This window comes from Myotis myotis, unplaced genomic scaffold, assembly GCF_014108235.1.
Source record: "Myotis myotis isolate mMyoMyo1 unplaced genomic scaffold, mMyoMyo1.p scaffold_m19_p_17, whole genome shotgun sequence".
Classification (NCBI taxonomy): Eukaryota; Metazoa; Chordata; class Mammalia; order Chiroptera; family Vespertilionidae; genus Myotis; species Myotis myotis.
In genome coordinates, this window is record NW_023416321.1 from 13,363,908 (window position 1) to 13,388,952 (window position 25,045).

Consider the following 25,045-nt stretch of genomic DNA (forward strand, 5'->3'; position numbering starts at 1 on the left):
TGCCAATTGTGACAAGGCTGCCAATTGTTGGGCTTCCGTCCAGTGCCTGGGTCACTCGCTGTGGCCCACTCACCTGGATCACTCGTGCCCTACTCGCCCTCCTCACCTGGGTTGCTCTCTGTGACCCACTTCCCTGAGTCCCTCGTTGTGACCCACTCGGCTGGGTCGCTCGCTTTGCCCTGGACCTGCTTGTCATGTCTGGGCTGCACCTCTGGGCCCCATGGCCCCTGTGTATGTGGCAGCTGTTGTGGCTGCTGGTCCAGGCAGCTCAGCCTTCAGAGTTGACCCTGGACCCTGTCCTGCTGACCTCCATCCCCTCGGGCCCAACCGAGCCCTGGCCTTTGGATCAGCAAACCCCCCCACCTGAGACTTCAAATGTCTTAAAAGAAGTTCAATCTCTGTTACTCCGACAAGAAGACTGGGCTCTGCCTACAGAGGCCCCTGAGAAAGTGAGACACCCTCCAGCCCTTCGGGAGGCCCCAGCTCAGCAAGCCGAAGCCTCTTCAACCCAGCCGGAGACTTCAGCTCAGTTCCCACCCCAACAAGGGGCCTCAGCTCGGCCTACAGTGTCCTCTGAGCCACTGAAACCTTGGTCAGTCCACCAAGGGATTCCAGATCAGCATCCCATCCCGGCTGAAAATGTCGAATCTTCGACCCAGTGGAAGAGCTCACTTCTGCCTCAAGTGCCTCTTGCCGGTGTAGACCCTTCTTCAGTCCATCAGAAGGGTGGAGCTCAGCCTCCAAAATCCTCTGTAGATGTTGCAACTCCACCTTCGGTCCATCATGAGGTGGCCGTCTCACCTGTAGGTTCGGGTGAAGCTCAGCGTCCCGCGCTGTCCCGTATGAACGTTAAAGATGTGGGCCTGGGGGTGTTGGTAGCTCCCGAGTCCACTAAGGAGATTGACCTGTTTGTAACTGGGCAGGAGGTCTCAGATCACCCTCCAAAGTCCGCAGAGGAAGTCAAAGCTCCAACCCAGCAGGGGACCCCTCCAAGGCCCCCTGAGGAGACAGACTCACCTCCATTGCAGCCGGAGGCCGCAGCCCAGCCTACTTTGGAGGCTACAGCCCTGCAGCAGACGACAGCTCCTCCGAAGCACCCTGAGGTGCCGCTTCCACATCCAGTGACTGTTCCGGCACTGCAGCCAGCCTTGACTGAAAGCACTGTTCTGCCTCTGGACCTGGAAGTTCGAATAACTCAGCAGCCAGAGTCTTCTGAGACAGTTCCTCCACAGACTGAACCGAGTGCCACCACGAACATATGTGAGCTCTGTGCCTGCAGCAATGGGACGCTGTCCTGTATCGGTCTCGGCCCAACGGAGAGGCTCCGCAGAGTGCCTGTGCCAGAGCCCAACAGCTACAAGGGCACCTTCTCTGTCTTGTAAGAACTGCCTTTCCTCTTTTGTTCTCTGCATCCTACCTGACAGGGCAGCCTTTTCCCTGAGGTCTTCCTTGGCTTTCCTCATCTTCTCCAACCCACATTGACTGACACTCTGTTATTTTGTGTTTGTCAACTATTTCTTATCTTCATTCTCCTTCTTACTATTGTTTCCTCCTTCACCAGTCTTTTAATTGCCCATATTATTTTTCCTTACCCATTTTTTAGTCCCATTATTTTAGTCCTTAACCTCTAATTACCTCCCACTTTTGCTCCATCCTCTTTACAGCAACATGGCTCTCTCCCCATCTCACTGGTAGTGATAAAACAGAGCGGTTAAGAAGAGAGATTCTAGAGCCAGAGTGACTAGATTTGAGCCTAGGGAGGTCATTTATTAGTGTTGGGACTCAATTTCCTCATCTGTAAAATGAAGATAATGATAGTTGCTATCTCATAGGATTGTTATAAGAGTTAGATGAGTGAATATATGTAAAGTACTTGTGTCAGTGCCTAACATATGTATGTGTTAGCTATTATTATTATTAAATCCCTCAGTTATATCCAGAACTCATCTTTGCCTCCTGGCTTTCTATGTGTATCACCCATTTTGTATCCAACCCAGAGCTAAGTACTGTGGGAGCCACAGAAGTGTGACATTGTCTATAGAACATGACAATGGTAGGTGGGAAGAAAGAGAATATGCATAAAAAAGGAGGTAACATATAATTAAGTACTAAAAGATACAGACCAGAGGTGCAATACTTCAGCAGAATCTATAGTCATTGGGGTGTGGAAGTCAGGAAAAGCTTTATGGATAAGCTAGAACGTTCGCTGGGATTTAAAGGATGGCTATGGTTTGTTAAACAGAGAACTACTAATGAGTGCAGTCTAGGCAGAAGCATGGCTGGAGGAATAGACCAGTCTGGTTGTAAAGAATTGGTTTGGGAAGCAGTGAAAAATAATGATTATGAAAAACCTTGGCTCTCAGCTATAGGGGTTTGGAAGTTACACTGAGATTGGGAGAGCCACTGGAAGTTTTCAAGTGAGAGAGACAGATGATTAAAATAGGATTATTTCCGATTCCATACGTAGAGCTATCTAGAAAGGAAAGCTTGATTCGGGGAGACCAAATAGAATGCGCTAGCAAAATCTAGGAGTAAAGTGGGAAGGCGCTGAATCAGAGTAGTTGTGATAGGAGTAAAAAGAGAACCCTGGGAACACTATAAAGGAACAACTGACAAGGTTTAGTGACTGACTGGAGATGGGAGATGGAATGTACAGGAAAGAGAAAAATCAAATATGACCCTGTAAAATTTCTGCCCTGGATGATGAGAACAATGGTGATATGACAGGCGGACATCCATCGGTTGGGAAGGAGAGCCTGTGTGAGGGAGATGAGTTCAGTTTGGCCATCTTTCATTGGTGAGCGTAAGTAACCAGAAGGCTTCGGTGGAGTGGCAATGTCCCCTAGGCAGAGGTGCAGGTAGGTAGGTGTTTGGCTTTTTCTGACCTTCCTGGAAAATGTGTTTGTAAACTGAATAGGTACGTTGTTGCTGAGGGAAGAGGACAAAGCTAAAGGTAAAGACTCAGTCACCCACAGAGTTAGTGGTTGAACCTGAACCTCAGGAATTGAACAGCTTCTTTTAAACACTTGTAATTCATAGATATAGTCTCACTGTGTGTTTTTAAATGTCACAGAAGTAGATAGTATAAAATGTGAAAATCCCACCCTCTCCCACTGTGTGTCTATCCTTCCATCCAATCTCTTTTACTCCCTTTCCTTTTCTTTTTCCCTTTCCCTTTCCCTTTCTCCTTCCTCCCTCCCTCCCTCCCTCCCTTCCTCCCTCCCTCCCTCCCTCCCTCCCTCCCTCCCTCCCTCCCTCCCTCCCTTCCTCCCTCCCTTCCTTCCTTCCTTCTTTCTTTTTTCTTTCTTTCTTTTTGCATTTTCCCCTAAAATATTAATACTTTACTCCTTGTTCAGTGATTTGTGCTTTTCCCTGTCAAATATGTCTATGAGAGCTTTCCATATTAATTGTCTCAATTCTGACTGCCCTTATCCTTCTAAGACCTGGAGAGATTTCCACAGAGTCACTGAGCCAAAGCTGTGGTGTGGCCTGGCATAAGGTTTCTTTATGTTTATTTACTGATAATGATAAATTTTTGCCATTTTTCTGTTGAATTATTCTTTTCTCATTGATTTGTAGAAGTCATTTATTTTTTTTTTAATTTGTAAATATTTTTTTTTTTTAGAAGTCATTTTAGATTTTAGAAAGAGTGCATTCCAAGTCTTAACTGGCATTACCCATCCAAGAGAAGTTCAGGTTCTGAGGAGCTGCCTCATTACAAATTGTCTTTGTTAATTGTGCAAACTGGGAAGCTGATAGCTGTGGAAATTGGAAGACTGTTATTTCCTGCATTTGAATATTCCCCACAAGGTTGCCATGATGTTTTACTTATTCTGTTCATTCTTTTCCTACTTATTCAAGCATATTAATTGTTTCTTCACAGAAACTTGCAAGGAAACTTAATTTCTTACATCAATAAAGATACATGGAAGCCATACCATTTTGTTGCAAAACTGTGAGTATATTCTCTCCAAAAATGAATACAAAAAATAACTAACTGCATTGTACGATCCTTCTTGGTCCAGAATTTTGAGGTCAGTAACTCTGATAAATGGTATTTCCCCCTCCATGTCCCAAATCAATCACTATTGATTGCATTTCTGTTTGTTTTAAAAATTAAATTTGGCAGGCCCTCTTTTAAAAAAATTTTTTTTTATTGATTTCAGAGGCAAAGGGAGAGGGAGAGAGAGATAGAAACATCAATGATGAGAGAGGATCATTGGTTGGCTGCCTCCTGCATGCCCCCTACTGGGGATCAAGCCCACAACTCAGGAATCCAACCCTGACCTCCTGGTTTATAGTTCGACGCTCAACCACTAAGCCACGCCAGCAGGGCTGATATATTTTAATTGTCCTCAAAGAAGTTGTGCCAACTTACACTCCAATCAGTGGGCCACGGCAGCATCTATTTCCCTCTACCTTTTCACCACTGCATAGTCTCCAGTTTTTGGCTGATCTAATAGGTGAATAAATTTTAATTTTTCTGATTAATTGTGAACTTAAGTACTTTTATATATGTATTGAACATTTGTATTTCTTCCCTGAATTTGCCCTGCCCGTTTTTGCTCATTTTTTAAATACTGATTTGTAGAAAAGTCTATTTAGGCACATAAGTCATTTGGGGAAAAATATTTACATCAAAGTACCTGATATTTTTCATGACAGTTTGTGTGTCATCTTACTAGTTCAACTTGAACAGATTGTCATGAATGACTTCTGAATTATTAATAAAAGACATAATAATGGCACCATTACCCCATATATATTTCTGTGCAGTAAATAGTTGTAGTTATTTTGCATTTTGATCCAGAAATAACCTTTTCATTTTTCAGAAATCTCAGTGGAAATAATTTGAGAGAATTACATAAGGATTCATTTGAAGGCCTGATGTTCCTCCAGAGTTTGTAAGTTAATTATATTTATTTGAGTTTTGTTTTTGTTTCTATTTGAGTTTTTCGTTATGTTACCGGTAAAATAAATAAGGGTTTCAAAACAGATTATCTCTACAATTTCTCCCATCAATAAAATTCTACAATTCTGTAAGTTTGTGTAGGGCTCCAGCCAATCTCTAGCACTTAATATCTCCTATGCATTTTCTTTTTTTAAATCATATGGACAAGATACAGATAGAAAAACTCTTCAGTTATAGAGGAAAAGTGGTAATTTGATGTAAGTAATTATACATACCCATATGAGCCTTGTTATATAAGTGTTCATATACCATCTGCTTATGTTTATATTTACTTTAGAGTCCATGATCAAATTGGACCTATGGTGTATGTGGTTTTACAACACTTAAGTTAAGAATGATTTTTGTTTATTTCATAAACTAGAGGCCCAGTGCATGAAATTCGTGCATGGTTAGGGTCCCTAGGCCTGGCTGGCGATCAAGGCCAATTGGCACCTTCTGGCTGCCAGCCAGGGCCTTCCTTTGTTCTGCACTGCCCCCTGGTGGTCAACTCGTGTCATAGCGAGCAATTGAACTCCTGTTCTCCCGGTTGAACTCCCAAGGGGACACTTTGCATATTAGCCTTTTATATATAGAGAGATATTTGAATTTTCATATGTTCACATGTCTGTTTTTAACATAGTAGACAATGCAAATGAGCAAGACTCAGTGCATACTTTCAAGGAGTTATTCTCAGAGGAAATAGGATGCAAAAATAACTTTTAAAACGAGGAAATAGATATGGGCAATGAGAGCTATCAATTGGTTTTGGTTACAGCAGAGGGAAAAGAGACTTCAAGTTGGATTAGCAAAGATGTTACTAGAGTAGCTTTTTGAACAGGACCTTGAAGGGCCCTTGGGGATCATCAGACAGACATCTTGGGTAGAATAAGCTTGCAAAGGAGCACATGGAAAGGCAAGACACAGGAAAAATACATTGTAGAGTACAAGTAGAGAGAGTAGGAATTTAGAATCAGATCATCTAAGGCTTTGAATGCCAAGCTACCATGTTATCACACCAGTGCTCTAGGACAAACGTTAGCCTACAACAGAATCTCAGGCTGCACCCCAAAGTTACTGATTCAGTAGGTCCAGAGGAGGATTGAGAATTTGCATCTTCAGTAAGTTCCCAAGTGATGCTGGCTGGTATTTGAGAGTCACTTCTGGAGAGCTAATCTAGTGACTGTGTGCAGGATGGATTAGAAAGGAGGAGATTACAGAGGGAAATGCCAGTCAGAAAACAGTGATACCCATCCAGGTGAAAAGTGAGGGACTAAAGTGGAATCAATGGAAATAAGAGAGCCAGCTATAGACAACAGTGGGTGTTTTCAAGTAAAAATTCAGTGCCATGTTGTTTTCTGTTGCCCCACCACTGTACAGCTGAAGCAATTACATTCACGGATTCTTAAAGCAATGTAAAATAAAAAATGAATTTCTATTAATATAATAGAAAGTATCATTCTGAGTTAGTTCAAAGTTCTGTAGTATTAGAGAAGTAACTTCCTTTCAAGTTATGTGAAAAGGCATCTTTTATTTCATCTGATATTGAATTGGCTTAGACAAACAGAACTAAACCAGAAAGGTGTGTAAATGTGAGACTATTTCTTTTAATATTATACATTTATAAATACATATGAACAGACAACCTTTGAGCTCATAATCTAAATTTGATAATTTGATGGGACCATAAAAGGTTATCTAGTTGATTCTTCTGCTCTCAGGAAAGATTACCTTTAAAGTCTATCAAGATCTACAGTTGCATATTTTATTTATGAAGATTATGAAAATGAGAGAGGTGAGGGCAAGGTTAGGGGCTCTGAAAGGTTCAAATCACAATTCCTAAGATTTTGAGTTTAGACTAAAGTTGCATTTTCAATATTATCATTCTAACCTCTACCAATTATTCCTACTAATTAGATATCTAGTGGCTAATTGAGGCACTATTTTTCTTTTACTTTTTCTAGAGATTTATCCTGCAATAAAATACAATTTATTGAAAGGAATACATTTGCATCACTACCTTTTTTGCGATATATGTAAGTTATAAATATAACTTCATTATTTTTATAATTTTTATAAAACTTAATTTTAAACCTCATGGTTATTCACTGTTTTGTATCTAATGTACCACATATATAAGCAGATCTCTTCTACAGAGAGATTTATTTAGTGTGTGGAGGGAGTATTGAGGTTGTTTTATCATATATAAATTAGAATCACTGCCAAAAGATAAATGATCTGAAAGAATACTTTTTGTCGTCTTTTGCTTATGTCTGTTTGTAGAAATCTTGGTTGCAATTTAATCACAAAAGTGAGCTTTGGAACGTTTCGGGCCTGGCATGGAATGAAGTTTTTACACAAGTTGTAAGTGAAGTAGAAGATAAACATATGTAAAAAGCTATGTGTAACAACATCATACAGTGATTGGTTAGCTGGATGTAAGCCCAGTTTGAATTCTGAAAAGTATGGCTTAAGAGCCCTTCATTTTTTATTCAAATGAGGAAACTAAGGTACAAAGAGAACAAGAGACTTGTCTAACTCATGTGTGGCACTGTCTGCTTTCCTTAGTGCTGACCTTTGGCACGGGCAATAGAAGGCGCCAAGCACATAACATTCAAAGTAGCATCGTCATGGGAATCCCGGTGGTGCTGCTGCTCCGATAGATGAATGGTCCTTGAAATTCTACATCTGAATTGAACTTTGATTCCTGTTCATGTGCAAAGTTTCTAAATATATGCAACATCGAACTGAAATAATTAAGTTTAGCTCAGAGTTCTCCAGGGAGCAAAAGGTGTGGGTGTTTCCTCAGCCATGAGTCTCTTTTACTAATAAATGGCAAAGCAGAAAGAATTCCTAAAAATCTGCCACAGGGTCCTTCTCTCCCCAGTCACCCAGAACATTATTTTTCAGAAAGTGTATGCCTCTGAAGTGAATATGGCTGTGTATGCTAAGGTGTGGTGTGAAAAAATATAAAGAAAAAAATAATAGCTGTAGCCCCATTCCAATTTCTTTCCCGGCTCTCGGAAGGAAACCATCCCGTCACTCTGCATTGCTCTAGAAAATCCTGTCTGTCCACAGCTGTAGGTACAGCTGTACGAGTAGAGGCAAACCAATTAATGTTTAGTGTTGACTTCAAATAGTCGAGTGTCAAGAAAACAGAAACCACAAAACTGACCCCAAAATTTGGTATTGAAACCAGGATGTGTGAGTCCTCCCACGTTGTTCCTCTTTATCAAGGTTGTTTTGGCTATTCTGGGTCCCTTGAATTGCCATATGAGTTTAGAATTAGTTTGTCACTTTCTGGAAAGAAGTCAGTTGGGATTTTGATAGGGATTGCTTGAAACCACACATCATTTGGGGGAGTATGGCCATTTTAACAGTATTATCTTCTGGTCAGTGAACAGAGCATGTCTTTCCATTTATTTAGATCTTCTTGAATTTCTTTGAACAGTATTTTGTAATTTTTAGTGTATGAGTCATGCACTTCTTTGGTTAATTTTTTCCCTAAGTATTTCATTCTTTTTGATGCTATTATACATGGAATTGTTTTCTTCATTTTATTTTTCTATTACTCATTGTGTATAGAAATATAGTTAATTTTTGCATATTGGTCTTGTACCTTGCAACCTGGCTGAACTCATTTATTAGCGCTATTGTTTTTTTCTAGATTCCCAGGAATATGTCTCATGGTTTTCCAGTTTTCCAGACATAGGTTAGAGAACTTCAGAGTCTCTACGGACACCTCATTTCTCAGCTTTTACTTTTAAGTTTTTTGGTTAGGCTATTTTTTGTGTTTCTGTGCTGTTAAACATTGCCTCAGCAGCTGCCATGTTAAAACATTTACCTGTAATTGTTTTCAAAAACATTTCCCCTGAAGAAAGAGGCTTTTGGCAGAGGCAGCTCTCAGTCAGGTCAACGACAAGTCTTTCAAGTGAGGTCTTCCAGGGAACCACGAGACAGCTCTTTGGGAATGAGATTTTGTTTCTGCCTGTACTGGGGATGTGGACTATTTTCCAGGGTTACCCATGGGAGGGAGAGCAAAGGTCTAAAATGAGATCAAGCAATACAGATCACTGTTCTTATGATTAATTTAATTTTTCTTGAATAAATGTCTCCTGAATTCCTGTAAGCCTGTTGGTTAAATTTCCAGAGTTTGAAAAAGTTGATTCTATTTTTGCCAGCTGTTTGATGTTGCCCTTTTTAGGGATGAATTTTCAGGAGCCTTATTCCACCATTCTCACTGACTTACCTACACACGATTTTAAATCTCTAAAGTCTCAACGACTGCAAGCTAGTTAAATATTTAATCATGGGAGGTGATTAGGAAACAGAAATAAAAAGAGAAAATGTAATTTTCTCTCCCAGATGGGTACATGACATCTGAAAAGGTATTTCTATGTTCGGTAGCCTCAAAATCAAGGTTGAACTAACAACTATTTTAAACTCCTTTTCTTCATACAGGCTAAACACAGGCTTTCAAGTCAGAACTGAATTCAAATTCCAGCTCTGCTTCTTACTAGTTTGATAACCTAGGGCAACTTATGTAACCTCTCTGTGCCTCAGTTTCCTCATTTGTGAAATAGGGTAATAATATTTATCAATAAGGTTACTGTGGGGATTAAATGTGAAATGCTCATCACAGATGCCCAGCAGCCTAATTGGTATTAGCTGTGATAATTATCTTTCTAATATTCTGTAAAAGTACACTAATGATTCTTTTTTGTTGTTAAGCCTCACCTGAGGATATTTTTCTATTGATTTTTAGAGAGAGTAGAAGGGAGGGGGAGAGACAGAGAGAAACATTAACGTGAGACAATCGATTTGTTGCCTCCCTCATGGCAGGGATCGAGCCTGCAACCCAGATATGTGCCCTTGACCAGAATCAAACCCTCGAAACTTCAGTCTGCAGGCTGATGCTCTATCCACTGAGCCAAACCAGCTAAGGCCACTAATAACTTTAGAGTTAACCTAAAGACAGGTTTTCTTTTCATCCTGTTTCTCCTTGTTTTGTTTTTTGTTTATTTGTTTTGTTTTAAAGAATTGAGGAGAAAATTTATTTTACCATTTGAAATGAAATTTTGTGTCAAAAATGAATTTGTTCATTGTATTGATATATAAATAAAATGTCATTTATTTATTAAACAAACATTTATTAAATACCTAGTAAATGTCAAGCACTATGTCAGACACATTGTGGTCCCTGCCCTCAAGGGGCTAACGGTCCAAAAAACGTACAAGTAAACAGGTGATTACATACGATGCAGGCCTGTGACACAAGAGTAAACATGGGAGTATGTGATGGGAGCATGGCTTTCACCGGGTCCTCTTAGATTTATCCCTTCTTTGGCTCAAAACCAAGGAATTAGTCCTATTTTTGTCTTTAACTGGGTGGTTTAAACTGTGGAATTATTTTAATTTCTAGAGATGAAAGAAAAGTCCCTTAAATTATGAAGGACACTAGAAAAAGTATTTCCTATAGAGCACAGTCACTTCTAGGGTTTTCATTCTGAAAAGTTCTTCAGCAGTTTTCCCCGTATGCAGTCTGCTTTTCTCCTTCCTCCTCCTCCTCCTCCTCCCCCCCCTCCTCCTCCTCCCCCCCTCCTCCTCCCCCTCCTCCTCCTCCTCCTCCCCCTCCTCCTCCTCCTCCTCCTCTCCTCCTCCTCCTCCCCCTCCTCTTCCTCCTCCTCCTCCTCCTCCTCCTCCTCTTCCTCCTCCTCCTCCTCCTCCTCCTCCTCCTCCTTCTCCTCCTTCTCCTCCCCCCCTCTTCTTCCTCCTCTTCCTCCTCCTCCTCCTCCTCTTCCTCCTCCTCCTCCTCCTCCTCCTCCTTCTCCTCCTCCTCCTCCCCCCTCCTCTTCCTCCTCTTCCTCCTCCTCCTCCTCCTCCTTCTCCTCCTTCTCCTCCCCCCCTCTTCTTCCTCCTCTTCCTCCTCCTCCTCCTCCTCTTCCTCCTCCCCCCCTCCTCTTCCTCCTCTTCCTCCTCCTCCTCCTCCTCTTCCTCCTCCTCCTCCTCTTCCTCCTCCTCCTCCTCCTCCCCCTCCTCCTCTTACTTTCTCATGTTCACTTTATCATTTAGAAAACTGGGTAACTCTCTGAAAAGGAGTCCTGTACGGTTTCTAAGGGTGATCTATATGGATAAAGACAGAAAGTTATTTTTTTCAACCTTCAAGTTTTGTACCAACAAAACGAATATAAACTTTCATGGCAATTATTGAAAATGTAGACAATTTTCATTCCATTGCATTTTTTCAGAATTCTCGATCGTAATCCTCTGACAGCTGTCCACGATCCATATCTTTTTAAATTGCCAGCATTAAAATATTTGTAAGTATTGCTCATGAGATGATTTCCGCTTTCTTACTTTCATCAGTGATTAAGTACTTTGTGTTTTGACTAAAAGGTCATAATTTACATTTTAACTGGGTGATTGGATAAGAGTTATTGGCACAGAAAAATGATTAAGAAAGAATGCATATGAACAAGACAGCCAACAGAGGAAGGGAGCGGCATTGAAGAACACATACAGATTTGGAACATGTAGATGCATGTAGAAATACTGTTGACCTCAGAAAGAAAAAAGAAAGAAGTTGTGTGTTACGTATTAAAAGAGTAATCAAGTGGTGGGCACAATAGAGAATGAGAAGTAGGATAGCGGTTTTAATAAAAGAAAAAAGATTGTATCACCAAGGTCATTCATTTGATGACACAAATAAATTTAAATTTCTTCAAGAAGAGCTCTCTGAAATTATCATCTTTGGCTTTGACAGAAGCCAAAATTGAAGTACTCACATGTTGCTAAGTGTCATATATATATATATGAATATGATTGATTTTTTACAGAGAGGGAGAGAGATAGTTAGAAACATCGATGAGAGAGAAACATCGATCAGCTGCCTCCTGCGCACCCCCTACTGGGGATATGCCCGCAACCAAGGTACATGCCCTTGGCCGGAATCGAACCTGGGACCCTTCAGTCCGCAGGCCGACGCTCTATCCACTGAGCCAAGCCGGTTAGGGCGCTACGTGTCTTTGTAGGTGTACAGCTTTTGTCTCGGGGTTTATATCATGCATGTCTGGGCTTTCTCCTCCAGAGACATGGGGAGGACGCAAGTGTCACTTACAACAGTTGTGAGCATCCTCATGATGGCCCCTCAGTTGGAAAAATTGTAAGTTGATTTTTCTTATATTTATTTTCACTTAGTCGTTCTTTCAGCTTCTTTTATGATTTTCTTAAGTCAGGCTTCTTGAGGCCAGGTAACCACATAAAGTGTTTTATGCCCAGAGTAATTTCTAATATATGTACCATTCACAATTAGGAATTGAGAAGGGACTCCATAAGATGGGGACTTATCCAGAGTCTTCTTAGAAGTCTTCCCTCTTCCTGTGTATTCTCAACCCAAAGTGAGACCTTTGGGTTGGGAAAAGGAGATACTTCTGAATTAAACTACTTGTTAGTGTCACCCAATTCGAATGCCTATCACCTTTATTCTAGGCATTCCGTACCCACTACCATGCTTATCTTTCTGTTGGGCACTTCTGTCCTCCACTCTATTTACTATATTCAAGAGTAGCAAATGGCCAGCTGATCCCTACCAAACTGCTCAGGCGATATACCCAAACAACTCTTTTGTTGTTGTTAATCCTCTCCCAAGGATATTTTTTTCCATTGATTTCAAAAAAATTTTTTTAATCCTCACCTGAGGACATTTTTCCCATTGATTTTCAGACACAGTGGAAGGGAGGATGGAAGAAGGGAAGAGAGGAGAGAGGAAGAGAGAGAGAGAGAGAGAGAGAGAGAGAGAGAGAGACATTGATGTGAGAGAGACACATCCATCGTTGCCTCCAGTACTTGCCCTGACTGGGGCTGGGATCCAATCCAAGACCCTTCATTGTGTAGGCCGACGCTCTAATCATGGAGTAACTCCGGCCAGGGCAGCCCCAACAATTCTTTTCGTCACAGCTCTGTGGTAGCCTTGGTCTACCAACCCAAGTAACTCCTTTGTCACTAATTTAATTCTCTGTGTTTCCATTTATAGGATCTTACCTAGCCATTTGACCTGCTGCCTCTGCCAATTTAGAAATAATATTGAGACGGTTGCCAAGACAGTCAAACTGCATTGTGACACTGAATGTCTGAAAAACATACCTTGTGGTGAGTCTGAATTGCCCAAAGATAAACTTTTAAAATTTTATTTATGTTTTAATTTTTAAGCGATGATAATAAATTTTTAAACAAATACTGTAACTGCATTGTTTTTATTCATTCATTCAGAGTTCAACTGCCTAGATTTCTAAGAACTACACCTTGCTCAAAGTCAGATAAAGAACAAGAGAGGAATAGAGGGGGAAGAATGGAAGGGGGAAGGGTGTTAACATCAACGGCCACATAGTGTGTGTTGTGCTCTCTGCTTGGTGCTTTACTTACAAATGAGAACTTGTTCATTAGTGTGTCAGTTTGTAAACTGGTTTTGTAGGCATGAGGTTTCAATTGCCCTTTGCCTTGTAGGACGGGTATAGATACATCTTTTTAAAAAAAATATATTTTATTTATTTTTTACAGAGAGGAAGGGAAAGGGATAGACAGTTAGAAACATCGATGAGAGAGAAACATCGATCAGCTGCCTCCTGCACCCCGCCCCACTGGGGATGTGCCCGCAACCAAGGTACATGCCCTTGACCGGAATCGAACCTGGGACCCTTCAGTCTGCAGGCTGACGCACTATCCACTGAGCCAAACCGGTTAGGGCTAGATACATCTTTATTTTGTTTATTTTTGCAATTTTATAAAAAAGAATACAAATGATGCTATTTTATTTGGAATTTGAGAGTTTCTGGATGCATCCCCAGAAGCTGCCACCCAGCCCTTCTAATGGATGGGAAGGCTCTTGTATCCTTAGACCAGCGGCTGCCTCACACCATCCAGCTCTGAACTTGCTCTGAAACACAAGATTTTCTATCCACCAAACACACAGGTGCTTTAAAGTACCTTCCTACATATTAGGCTCTTGGCACCTACTTGATAACCACCAAACTGTGCTTTCATGCCCAGATAGCACAGGTCTCTGTCAGTGATCTGGGGCACATCATAAATAATAATGCTGTTGCTTATTTTTCAAAACAATGTGTTGACCAATTATATAACTCCCTTTTACCTCAAGGGTGGGCAGAACAGGCATTTTAATCTCCTTTCACGGGTGAGTAAAAACAAGGTCAGAAAATGCTAAGTGCTGTCACCTAGGGCCAGGTCTTTGGTTTCAAGTTGGGGCTCTCCGCAAGCCCATGTTCCCTCTTTCTCAGGAACCTTACCCCCTTCTCTGGCCCTCGCCGCCACCAGCAATATTTGTAATTTTTCTGGAAAAAAACCCCAGCGGCACAATGGTACATTTGACCTTCATGCAGTCAGAAGCTTTGGATGGTTCCCCAAGTCAAGCTGAAAAATAAATGACATGAAATGAAAGCAAAGTAGGCATCTGACAAAAGTTGCTCTTTTCACCCTAGTCCAGTGGTCGGCAAACTGCGGCTCGCGAGCCACATGCGGCTCTTTGGCCCCTTGAGTGTGGCTCTTCCACAAAATATCGACTTCTGCGCATGGGCCACAAAGTTTCAATCGCACTGTACGTGTGCACCCGCACGTGGTATTTTGTGCGGGAACTGAAGGGTCCTGGGTTCGATTATGGTCAAGGGCACATGCCCTGGTTGCAGGCTTGATCCCCAGTAGGGGGCGTGCAGGAGGCAGCCGATCAATGATTCTCTCATCATTGATGTTTCTGTCTCTCCCTCTCCCTTTCTCTCTGAAATCAATAAAAATATGTATTTTTTAAGTTGCTCTTTCCCCAAGTATTATTCCATAGATTTATTGACCATTCCACAGTGGCACACAGACCTGGCAAATCTCTTAATCTATATCCCAGATGCCTGCCTATATTTAAGCAAAGAGCTAGAGTGGACATGGTGTTTTTTTCTGTATAGAGCCTTCTGTTATGGGGGCCGGGATATATGGAAGTAGGGACCAAGCTAAGGAATCGATGGGTAAGTGGAGAAGGCTGTGTCCAGATGAGGACCTGCTAGCAGAGGGCATTAATCATGGTCATCTGTGATGGTAGCAAGAACACAAGCTCCCTGAAGAGTGGAGAGAGGTGTGGTGTGGTGTGAAAAGCCTCCAGCCTCCAGCCCCCTCTGCATCTGAGGCAAGACAGGAGGGCTACCTGAATGTGGGGAGTCACAGTAGATCTTCAGGTTCTCACTGAGTGCGTCTTCCAGACTTGGCATTTCTTCAGTAAGTGGCAATTGGCCCTTGGGGACCAATGGAATAATCCTAAATATAATCCTAAATATAGTTCCATACTATTGAATGTTCTCAGTAAATAACCACTTTTTAAAACGATACCTTGTCTCCTTTTGTTGTGTTGACAATCATAGGTTTCAGCTGGGTTTATTTTTCTCCTCTCTAAATGGTACTCTCGTATTTGCTGATTCCCAGTTTATCTGACTGGGAGGGATGGCTGTGGACGGACAAAGAGCTGTCCCGTGAGTCGTTCAGTATCAAACGTGGTCTCTTCTTTTTTGACAGATGAAGGACTACTTATAGAAGGACCGTTCATGAAAGTACTGCCAGGCCGGAAGGACACCCGCACTGAGCTGACTATTGAGCCAGAGTGGGCATCCTCAGACAGAAACGGAGAGAGTTCACCATCCCTAATGCGTGAGCGGCTAGACTTTAATAAGAGTGATGTTATGCGTGCACCAAGTTACAGATTGCCCTATTTCTTGGAGGAAAATCCAGAAAATATAGAACCAATGTTATTACCATTCATTAAACTCCTTTTTCAAATGTGCAAGATGGAGACATGTCCCTGAGTCATTTGATAAACAACAGAGGGAATCTCTCTCTTAAACCTGAATTTTACCATTAAAGTTACAAAAATAAATTGAGGAAGCTATTTTCCGGAACAGGCCCCCCGAAGACGCTGCTCAGTAAACAGCAAGAAGAAACTGTCTCCAAGGCAGAGCGGGATGCGGATCAATGGAAAAAGCAGTGGCTGGAAGCTCAGGGTGAACAGGAAGAGGAGGAGCCCCATGAGGTGAGGACAGCTCCCCAAACATAAGGCCTGGACTTCTAGTCAGTTTAGGACACGCCTTGAAAGCACCCAGGCAGGAAGGCCAGGGCGCCTGATCTGAATCTTGTCTTGGCCAAAGGAGGGGCTAAGACAGTGATCCCCTCCTTTGCTCATTTAGAGAACGGCGCCACTGTTCCAAGGGTAGACGAGAAAAGATAAATAAATGGTACAGAAAATGCTATTGCTCAGATTACAAAGTACATTAGATTTGCTATGTTCTTTAAGAACCTACAAGCTATTCACCTGAAAGAATGGGGTTTTAGAGTAGTAGTTAAGACTAGTTATCCCTGGCCAGTGTGGTTCTATGGTTATAGCATCGGCCCACGCATGTAAGGGTCATTCTTTCCCTTCCACTCTCTCTAAAAATCAATGAAAAAAATATCCTCACATGAGGATTGAGAACAACAAAAGGAATAGTTAGAATAGGCTAGAGAATAGTTTTTTTTCCTTTTCATCTTTTTTCTTTAATACGTTCTTTGTTTTTGTTTTTAGCTCACAAAAGAAGTGCCAGGATATGGCTATAACAAGAATCTCATCGTGGCAATAATTGTGACTATAGTAACAATAATTTTTATTGTAATTTTCTGTCTCATTGTGGTAAGACAACAGTTGATTCAGATTTCCAAAATATATTCCGTCTTTAGAATAGATTCAGAACCCACAACCTGAAAATCAAGTTCACTTTCCCACCTACTCCTACTTGATATTCCTCTTTAGTCATGAGCACTGAGAAATGCTTTGTTCTTTTACTACAAATTATATTCCAGGGATTTTTAAAGGAAGCCCACCCCACTCCCAGAGATCTCTGTGGAAGTGAAATCAAGATAACAAGAATAGTTAAAAAATTAAGTTTAATAAGCCAGAGCTGACATGATATCAAAATTTCTTCAATTCAAAATGGATGATGTTAATTTGATGTACTCACAATTACTCTCTTTCTATCGCTGATTTTTTTCCTTGTTGGCTGAAGTGAGGAGAGATAGAGGATCTCCACCTCATGGAGCTATGTCACCCTGGAAGAAAGGACCAGGCTAAAAGATAAAAGTATGATCTTGTCAGTTCAGAAGATTTACTCAGCAGCTTTCTTCTCCAGTGTGTAAGATATGGTGGTGTAAATAGGTTCCGTTAAAACACAGCAACCTAAAGCCTGCATCAGGCTTCTTTAAAGCATGTCATGTTAGAGTCACCTGTTCCTGGCGCTTGCCTGTGTCCCTTTGTTCAATTACATGATGGTGTATTTTCCCTACAGGCAGGTTGCTAACATTGAAGAGTGACTTACTAAGCTGGGGATCTTGACTCTACCCTACTATCCAATCTAATTTACCTTTTCAACAGTCATGTCAGCCCTCCATTCAGACAAAGCAGCCCCTCACCATAATCCAGCCACACCATGCCCATTCCCACTTTTGTTTGTGCCTAACCCACCTAAAATCCCCGTATTGTGCTCTCTCTGAAGAAGTCCTGTGAATCTCTCAAAAGCCAGTTCAAGTTCATCTTTCTTCATGAAATCTTCCCTGAGTACTCCAGCCCCGCTGATCCTACTCTTCTTCTTAAGTTTTGTCACCATTTTTTTTCAGGGCGATAGTGAGGCATCCCCCTCCCCTGAGAACCTAAAAATATGGTAAACAATTTTTACTCCCTATCCCAGCCAATTTGGTTCAGTGGATAGAGCGTCAGCCTGTGGACTGAAGGGTCCCTGGTTCGATTCCGGTCAAGGGCACATGCCTGGGTTGCAGGCCCAATCCCCAGTGTGGGGCATGCAGGAGGCAGCCAATCAATGATTCTCTTTCCTCATTAATGTTTCTATCTCTCTCTCCCTATCTCATCCTCTCTGAAATCAATAAAAATATATTAATAATAATAATAATAATAATAATAATAATAATAAGTGGCACCCCAAGAGAGAAATACTAAGGTTAACATATCATGGAGCAGAGTCGAGATGTATAAGGACCAAATGGCTTCCTGGTCCATCAGACTTGAGTAAAACCTGATGGGACATATTAACTGCTAAGGAGAAACCTGCCTATCGGCAGGAGGGTTGGTCAGCAAAAAGCAGAGGAAAGGGGAAGAGGAGACCAACATGAGCACTGTCCATCCCAGCATTGCTTACGTGTGGAGATGGCCTCCCAGGCCGCAGATGTGGAGAGTCAGGCCCACTAGCCAGGCTGTGCCTGTTTGGGAGACAGATGGACCCTGCTCAGTCCTTTCCATTAAACACTGGATTCAGCTCATTCCTTTTGTTCTAATTCTGTTCTCACCAGTGGCCTTCTGATTGTGCTTTGGTGAGCCATGGTGGCCTACCTCTACAGAATGTATTTCCCTGATCATGTAGAGACAGATGCTGTCTGTGGAACAGATGTAGTTCTCACTGTCAGGTCATAATCTGGCATTCTGACTTTTTTATTAATCCTGCGGTATTGATAAGGTCAGACTTCCCCTGTAGGAAGAAGTGAGTTCTGTCTTGGTGAGGACAGAGTCTGATTTCTAAGCTAGGAGGCTGGGGACCAGCATGGGGACCAGTTGGCCAAGGCCTCTGGGAAGAAAGTACCTGGCCATTGCCCAGACAGTACCCTCTACATCTCCAGGTGGCTTATGGCCCTTTGCTTTTTTGGAATTTCTTTAAACTCCTGTACTGCATTTAATGTCTGTGTAGTTTAACTTTACATTTATATATATGGTTTCATTATTTCCTCTCCCCACTTAGATGATAAGCTTTTTGAGGATGTGGACAGTGATAGCGTTCAAAGGCAGAAAGATGAGGCATTTTGTCAGTTTCACAACGGGGACTGATGCAACTTAATATTTAATTTGAAGTAGCATACAGAGTCCAGCAATAGACAGACCCATGTGTTCCTAAGACTTTTGAAATGTCATCTTGCAATATTCTAATCAGTGAAATATAATTAATAAATGGTAATCAAACAGCTACTTAACTATTTGAGGGAGAAATATAATAGCAGATCTCTATTTCTCACTTTAAACCAATGTATGTATATACATAAATGTAAAAAAAAAATAAAGAACCTGTAAAAGTACTAGAAGAAAATAGAAGCAATACTGTTGTAATCTAGTGGTGGGAAAGAGCTTTTTGAGCCTGATACCACAGGCAGAACCCTTTGATAGATTTGACCACTATGGCACCATTAGCAAACTTAGCACTAGTTTATGCCAAGCAGAGGATGAACAGTTTTCCATATATTGTTCGATTAAATCCTGTGAGGATGATAGTACCACCCTCTTCCATAGATGGAAATCAACTTAAGGCCCCAGTGACAGAACTCCATTTTGCCCGACTGCAAAGCCTGTGCTTCTTACTCCACCGTTCTGTCTCCTCAAACACAAAAACACTGGGGAGTATGTGAAACACTGAAATTCAGTGAAAGCTACTGAAAGGAGTAAGATAAATGAACAGGAAGATGATAAACAGTCAAGGGGAGAAGAGGGCATGGGCTGTGAAGAGTAGGCTTTGTGCTGACAGTGTCACCATATCTGTCAGTCCTCTCATGGCTTATTGGGGTGTAGGTTTTGTTAACAAGGCCTTTGCCACCTGGTGGTATGAAAGTAGTCTCTGGTATTTTCTTCAAGTCCTTTTTATAACACTTCTTATTATTTATAAGTTTTTAAAATCTGTCTATCATTCACTTTGTTTTTAGTCTGGTTGACTGTTTATCCCCCACACAAAGATGCAATTGTTTTAGAATCTTTTATTGAATGACTCATTCTTTCTTCACTGATCTAAAATACTCTCTTTGTCTGGTTTCTGTTCTGTTGATCCAGTTATTTTTTTCTGTACCAGTAGCAGTATCACTATATAGTTCCAATTCCTTTTCATATATTTTGGTATCTAGTAGGATATCTTGTTTTCCATACATTTCATAGCTATTCTTGCATGTTTCCTATTAAATGTCAGCTGGCCAGTTTTTTGTCTTTTCATGGGGGGGGGCAGTTTTTGTTTAAAAACTATCTTAGAATTTGAATAGGATTGCAGTGCATTTGAAGGTTAATTTGTGGAGAATTGACATGTTTACAACATTCCAGGAGCTTGGTCGTCATTCTTCCTAATGTCCTTCAGACGAGTTTTAATGTTTTCATCACATAGTTCTTACACATTGTTTGTTAAGTTTATTCCTAGGTACTTTATGTACTTTCATTGATATTGTAAATGGGCTCTTTCATTTTTTTAACTAGTTATTTGTGGGATATAGGAAAGCTCTTGAGGTTTGCATGTTGATCTCTTGAGCATGGATTTAGCTATCTTACTGAATTGTTGTAGTATTGACAATAAAATTTTAATAGATGCTTTTGGGCTTTTTAGGTTATACATCATCTCATGTGCAAATATGTTTTATCTTTTTTCAACACTTTGTTTTTTTTAATTAAATTGATTAGGACCTCCTAAAAAATGATGAATAGTAACAGTAATAATAGGCATCCTACTCTTGTTCTTGACCTTAAAACAAAGCTGCTATGTAGGTTTCTGGTAGATACTTTTATTTTCCTACTTCTAAGAGTTTTTTGTTAGGAATTATCTGCTGAATGTTCTCTAAAATAGCCAATAAAATACATTGCCAACTGCATGCAAAATTCTAAGTTAGGAACTATGGAGTCAAAGGAGATAGTGGTCATTGTGATGAATAATCATGATGTTGTTTTCTTCCAAAACAGATTTATTGTCATAGAACACCATCAGAGGAAAGTAAAGAAGGAAGCTCAAGGTAAATATGAGTCTGGCAATTTTTAAAGTAGAATTTTAGAAATAGAGGAGCTTCCTCTTCCCATAAGTAGCTTGAGGTGACCTCTGGAAATGTTTCCTTATTCACTTGACCCAGAAAACCCCACAAAATCAGGCAAATCAATAGGTTCAAATCTTCATGTTCACTTTAAGAACACTAGTGAAACCCAGCCACCATGGCTCAGTGTTTGCGTGTCGACCTATGAACCCAGGATGTCATTGTTCGATTCCCGGTCAGGACACATGCCCGGGTTGAGGGCTCAATCCCCAGTGTGGGGTGTGCAGGAGGCAGCCAATCAATGATTCTCTCTCATCATTGATGTTTCCATCTCTTTCTCCCTCTCCCTTCCTCTCTGAAATCAATGAAAAGAAAAAAAGCCACCAAACATCTGAAAGATGTCACTTTATAGAAGCAGTATGTGCCATTCTGTTATTAAAATGGTGGAGTTAGTAGATATGCCCAGGCCAAAGAGTAGGGCTAGAGGCAGGGTCGGGGGCCCAAAAAGAATGCTCAGTTTTTGCAGAGCGTAGGGAGTAGATGTAGATTCTCTGGTCATTTAGCACATCTAGGTGAACAAAGCTCCCAAGATGCGGCACCGAACTGACAGAGCTCATGGCGGGATTAACCCATAGATATGTTCTCCCTGCCACATTGAGGTGATCCTTACTGAAAAAGAACAGATTGTTCCTCAACCAGAGAGGAGGTTGCTCAGAAAAAGAAAAAAAAAAAAGATATCCCAGAAGAAACTGGAGAAACAGAAACGTATGGCTGGGAGTAAATTCATCATAAAATAAATACTAATAAAAGTAAAAAGAAAGAAAGAAAAGAAAAAACTAGAGAACTTAGAACTTATCAATCTCCTCTTTTTCAATGAGGAACCCACCAAATTTGGAAAGAATACTTATTTATCCTGATGCTTTACTTGGATTTTGCAAAATTAGCTCCCAGCCAAAGCTGAGATAGAAGGGGACTGACAGATGTGTCTCCTTCGAGGGTGATGAAAAGGTAGAATATATGGGTTCTTCCTATAAAATAGCGGGAAAACGTCTCGTCCTATTGGTTTTCAGGCCCCGACTCTATCCCCTTTATCCAGTTTTAACTGGCAGAGACTTTAGACCAGTGGTTCTCAACCTCTGGCCCTTTAAATACAGTTCCTCATGTTGTGACCCAACCATAAAATTATTTTCGTTGCTACTTCATAACTGTAATGTTGCTACTGTTATGAATCGTCATGTAAATATCTGATATGCAGGATGGTCTTAGGCGACCCCTGTGAAAGGGCCGTTGGGACCGCCAAAGGGGTCGCAACCCACAGGTTGAGAACCGCTGCCTTAGGCAATAGTTTGTCTTTTTCTTTAATAAAAAGGAAATGGAGAAGGGGGAAGGGAAGATATCTTGCTCCATGGTCACACTGCTCGTGTTAACGTAAAAACATTCAAACTGTAAAGAATTTTTGTGAGTTCATTTGAGCCAAACTATTGACAATTGTCGGGAAGCAGAATCTCAATGGACTGGGATAATGCTCCGCAGAATGGTGGTTTTTCACCTATTTTTATACATTACAATCAAAGGAGGAGATGTAGATGGGTTACATGAAATCCACTGATGACAAAGTAGAAAGGTGGGAGAAAGCAAGGTGGGGTGGGGGGTGGGGAGAACCTCTGGGATTGGATAAAGAGTAAAATGATAGACTCATACTTCTTTTACTTAGTTAGGTCCAGGATAGTTAACAGTCAACAATTAACATAACAGGGGTCTGGAAAAAGGGAAGTTAGAAGTTACCCTGACATTTCAAGGATATGTTATAGATGCAAAAAGACAATAGGCTCAGTTAAGGTAAAGATTGGCCTCCTCAGGGAAGATACTGGCCTAGGACGAGACTACCCACCATAATTGCTTTTAATTAAAGTTTTAATTTCAGACCATCCTTGTGGCTACTTTAGGTCTTAGAGTTTGCAAGACCTCCATGCAGGCCTCCCCTGCGCTTGTCAGGTTAGCATGTGGCCCCTTTCGTCCACACTAGTGTCAGAAAGAAGATGGCTCCTTTCCTGTTGGGGACTTCTTCATTGGTTGCACTGTGCTTGGGCTGTGAGGTACATTTTATGTCACAGCTCGGTACACACATCCCACACAGACATAAGTAGTTTCTACAACAAAATTATTATGCAGTCTGATTTTTTTTCTATTCTGTCTGTATTCAGAAGGGAATATTTTGTATCTTGGTGCTGGTTATGACCTTTAAACTGATTTCACAACTCACTCATCAGTGACAGCCTGCAGTATGAAAGTCGGCAAGCTAGATAACTTGGCTAGTTGAACTTGGACATTTAGTTGGTGTGGTTTAACTTATGGGATAAAGCAGCTAGCAAAATAAAAGCACACACCCCCCCCCCCCCCCCCCCGCCGCACCCTGCCCCAGCAAATGATGCATGTGAGACCCAGTCTACAGGGGACCTATGTAACATGCTTCTGCCCAGTGTGGTGGTGCTTTTTTGCTTTCACTGCATGAGGGCACTTGGTCAAGGGCCTAGAAAGTGAGTGGGACTGAAAATCCTGCCTGTACTCTATGCCAAGCCACATAGAGTCTCCCCAGAGACCTTGTGGGGCCACTTTAAACAGACACGGAGAACTTCTGGAAGCCCAGCATGCCAGGGCTCCTTGTCAAGGTCCCAGGTCTGTGGTGACTTTGCTTGTGAGTACGGACCCAGGTACCCATTTAGTCCGAATAAGACCAAAGCTGTACGTGTGAGACACATGGAAATGGCATGAATCACTAATTGTCGGTATGCATTTTTCCTCCAAGGGACTTTTTTCCATTTTTCCAGCATATGAGACGGTCACCGGAACACAAGATGGAGGTAAATGTGAGGAGGATAAAGTACTGTGTGTGTGGGGGGGGGGGGGGGGGAGGCAGGGAGACAAAGTAGGAGGAACACAGAGTTCATATGCCCCTGTCTGCACTCTAGGAAGGTGGTTTCTGGAAGAGGCAGCCGCTCTGGCTGAGAGATCTATACAGACCTCTCAGTGCCACACACGTAGAGAGCATGGCACAGGAGCTACACGATAAGGATTCGGCGACTGAGGATGAGCTGTTCTACAAAATGTAAATGACTGGGAACAATTTGGAATTCTTGTCAAAAATGAGGGAATAATGAAGAGCTTAATTGTTCCTTTCAGGAGTAAAAGCCTTGGCCTTCTTCTCACTCCAGGTTGCGTGGAGAGTTCTCAGTGTTGAAGGTTGCTGCTACAGACCCTGCGGCCCAGAGCCCAGCGAATGAGCACGTGACCCTGCCACCCAGCGAAGCCCCTCCTCAGGCTCCCTGAAAATGTTCTTGACCTACGTGTACAATAAATGTTGTTCTTTTTTTTCGTTCATTATCTTGTGATTTTTTTTCTAGCTTTATTGAGGTATAGTTGACAAATAATAAAACCTTTTAAATCCTTTTTTTTTCTTTCTTAAGGAGGTGGGAAGAATCAGCTTCCTATAGCAGAAACCAGAAGAAAACTAGCTATTCACTATGGGGAGAGATGCATGAATACTAGTTTGAGGATTCCAATCTGATGGCAAGTAAGGACCTATCTGGGGTTCAAACCAGAAAGGATCTGCCTCCAGTGCTCGGAAGAGCAGTGAAAGGCAGGAACGTGACTGGCTTGGGAAGGTGAGAAGGGCCAGAACTGTCGTAATAATAGCTAGTCATCTTCAGTGCTTGCTACAGACCAAAAACTCTCCTGAGGATGTGATCTCATGTCATCCTCACATCAGCCGATATCTTCCCCAATTTACGGATGAGGAACTGAGGCTCAGAGAGGTTTTGAAACTTCCACGAATTCACACACTCTGACCCCTCTTCCTAGCGCTAAGGGGCCACGGGTGGTGTGACCTGACTTCTCTTTTTTGAACATCAAGAGAAGTTTCTATCTTCAGTGTTAACTCAAGGGGCCTATGAAAAAATACAGGCACTGTGGCAGTGTCTTCGCCCCACGCTTATTGGATTGCCTTGGGTCCCGGTTTGAGGAAGACCCAGAAAACAGTACGGGGTAGAGCTGGGGTTCGAACCTAAGCATTCCTGGCCCTCAGGCCCACTTGCTCTCCTACTGAGGGAATACGCTACCCCTCCAACTAGACTCAGAAAGAGCCGGGCGAGAATTTATGAGCTGTGCAGCCTTGGGCCCCCCAAGTTGGTGCGCTCCAGCCTGTTTTCTTATCTGTACCATGGGGGTGACAAAGACACTTACCTTCCAGGTGGC

The 25,045-nt window shown here is 41.8% G+C and overlaps 1 protein-coding gene across 1 annotated transcript; it reads left to right on the forward strand.

The window, feature by feature from the left end:
• Positions 1 to 24,170, forward strand: LRRC37A (leucine rich repeat containing 37A). The gene is made up of 15 exons (XM_036341445.1): positions 1 to 1,378; positions 3,884 to 3,955; positions 4,833 to 4,904; positions 6,913 to 6,984; positions 7,232 to 7,312; positions 11,197 to 11,268; positions 12,036 to 12,110; positions 12,981 to 13,096; positions 15,515 to 15,646; positions 15,898 to 16,025; positions 16,554 to 16,658; positions 20,730 to 20,779; positions 23,601 to 23,655; positions 23,764 to 23,900; positions 24,007 to 24,170. The coding sequence occupies exons 1-15, from the start codon at positions 195 to 197 to the stop codon at positions 24,119 to 24,121; spliced, it is 2,466 nt and encodes an 821-aa protein (XP_036197338.1). The 5' UTR covers positions 1 to 194; the 3' UTR covers positions 24,122 to 24,170.
• Positions 24,171 to 25,045: the final 875 nt, after the last annotated feature.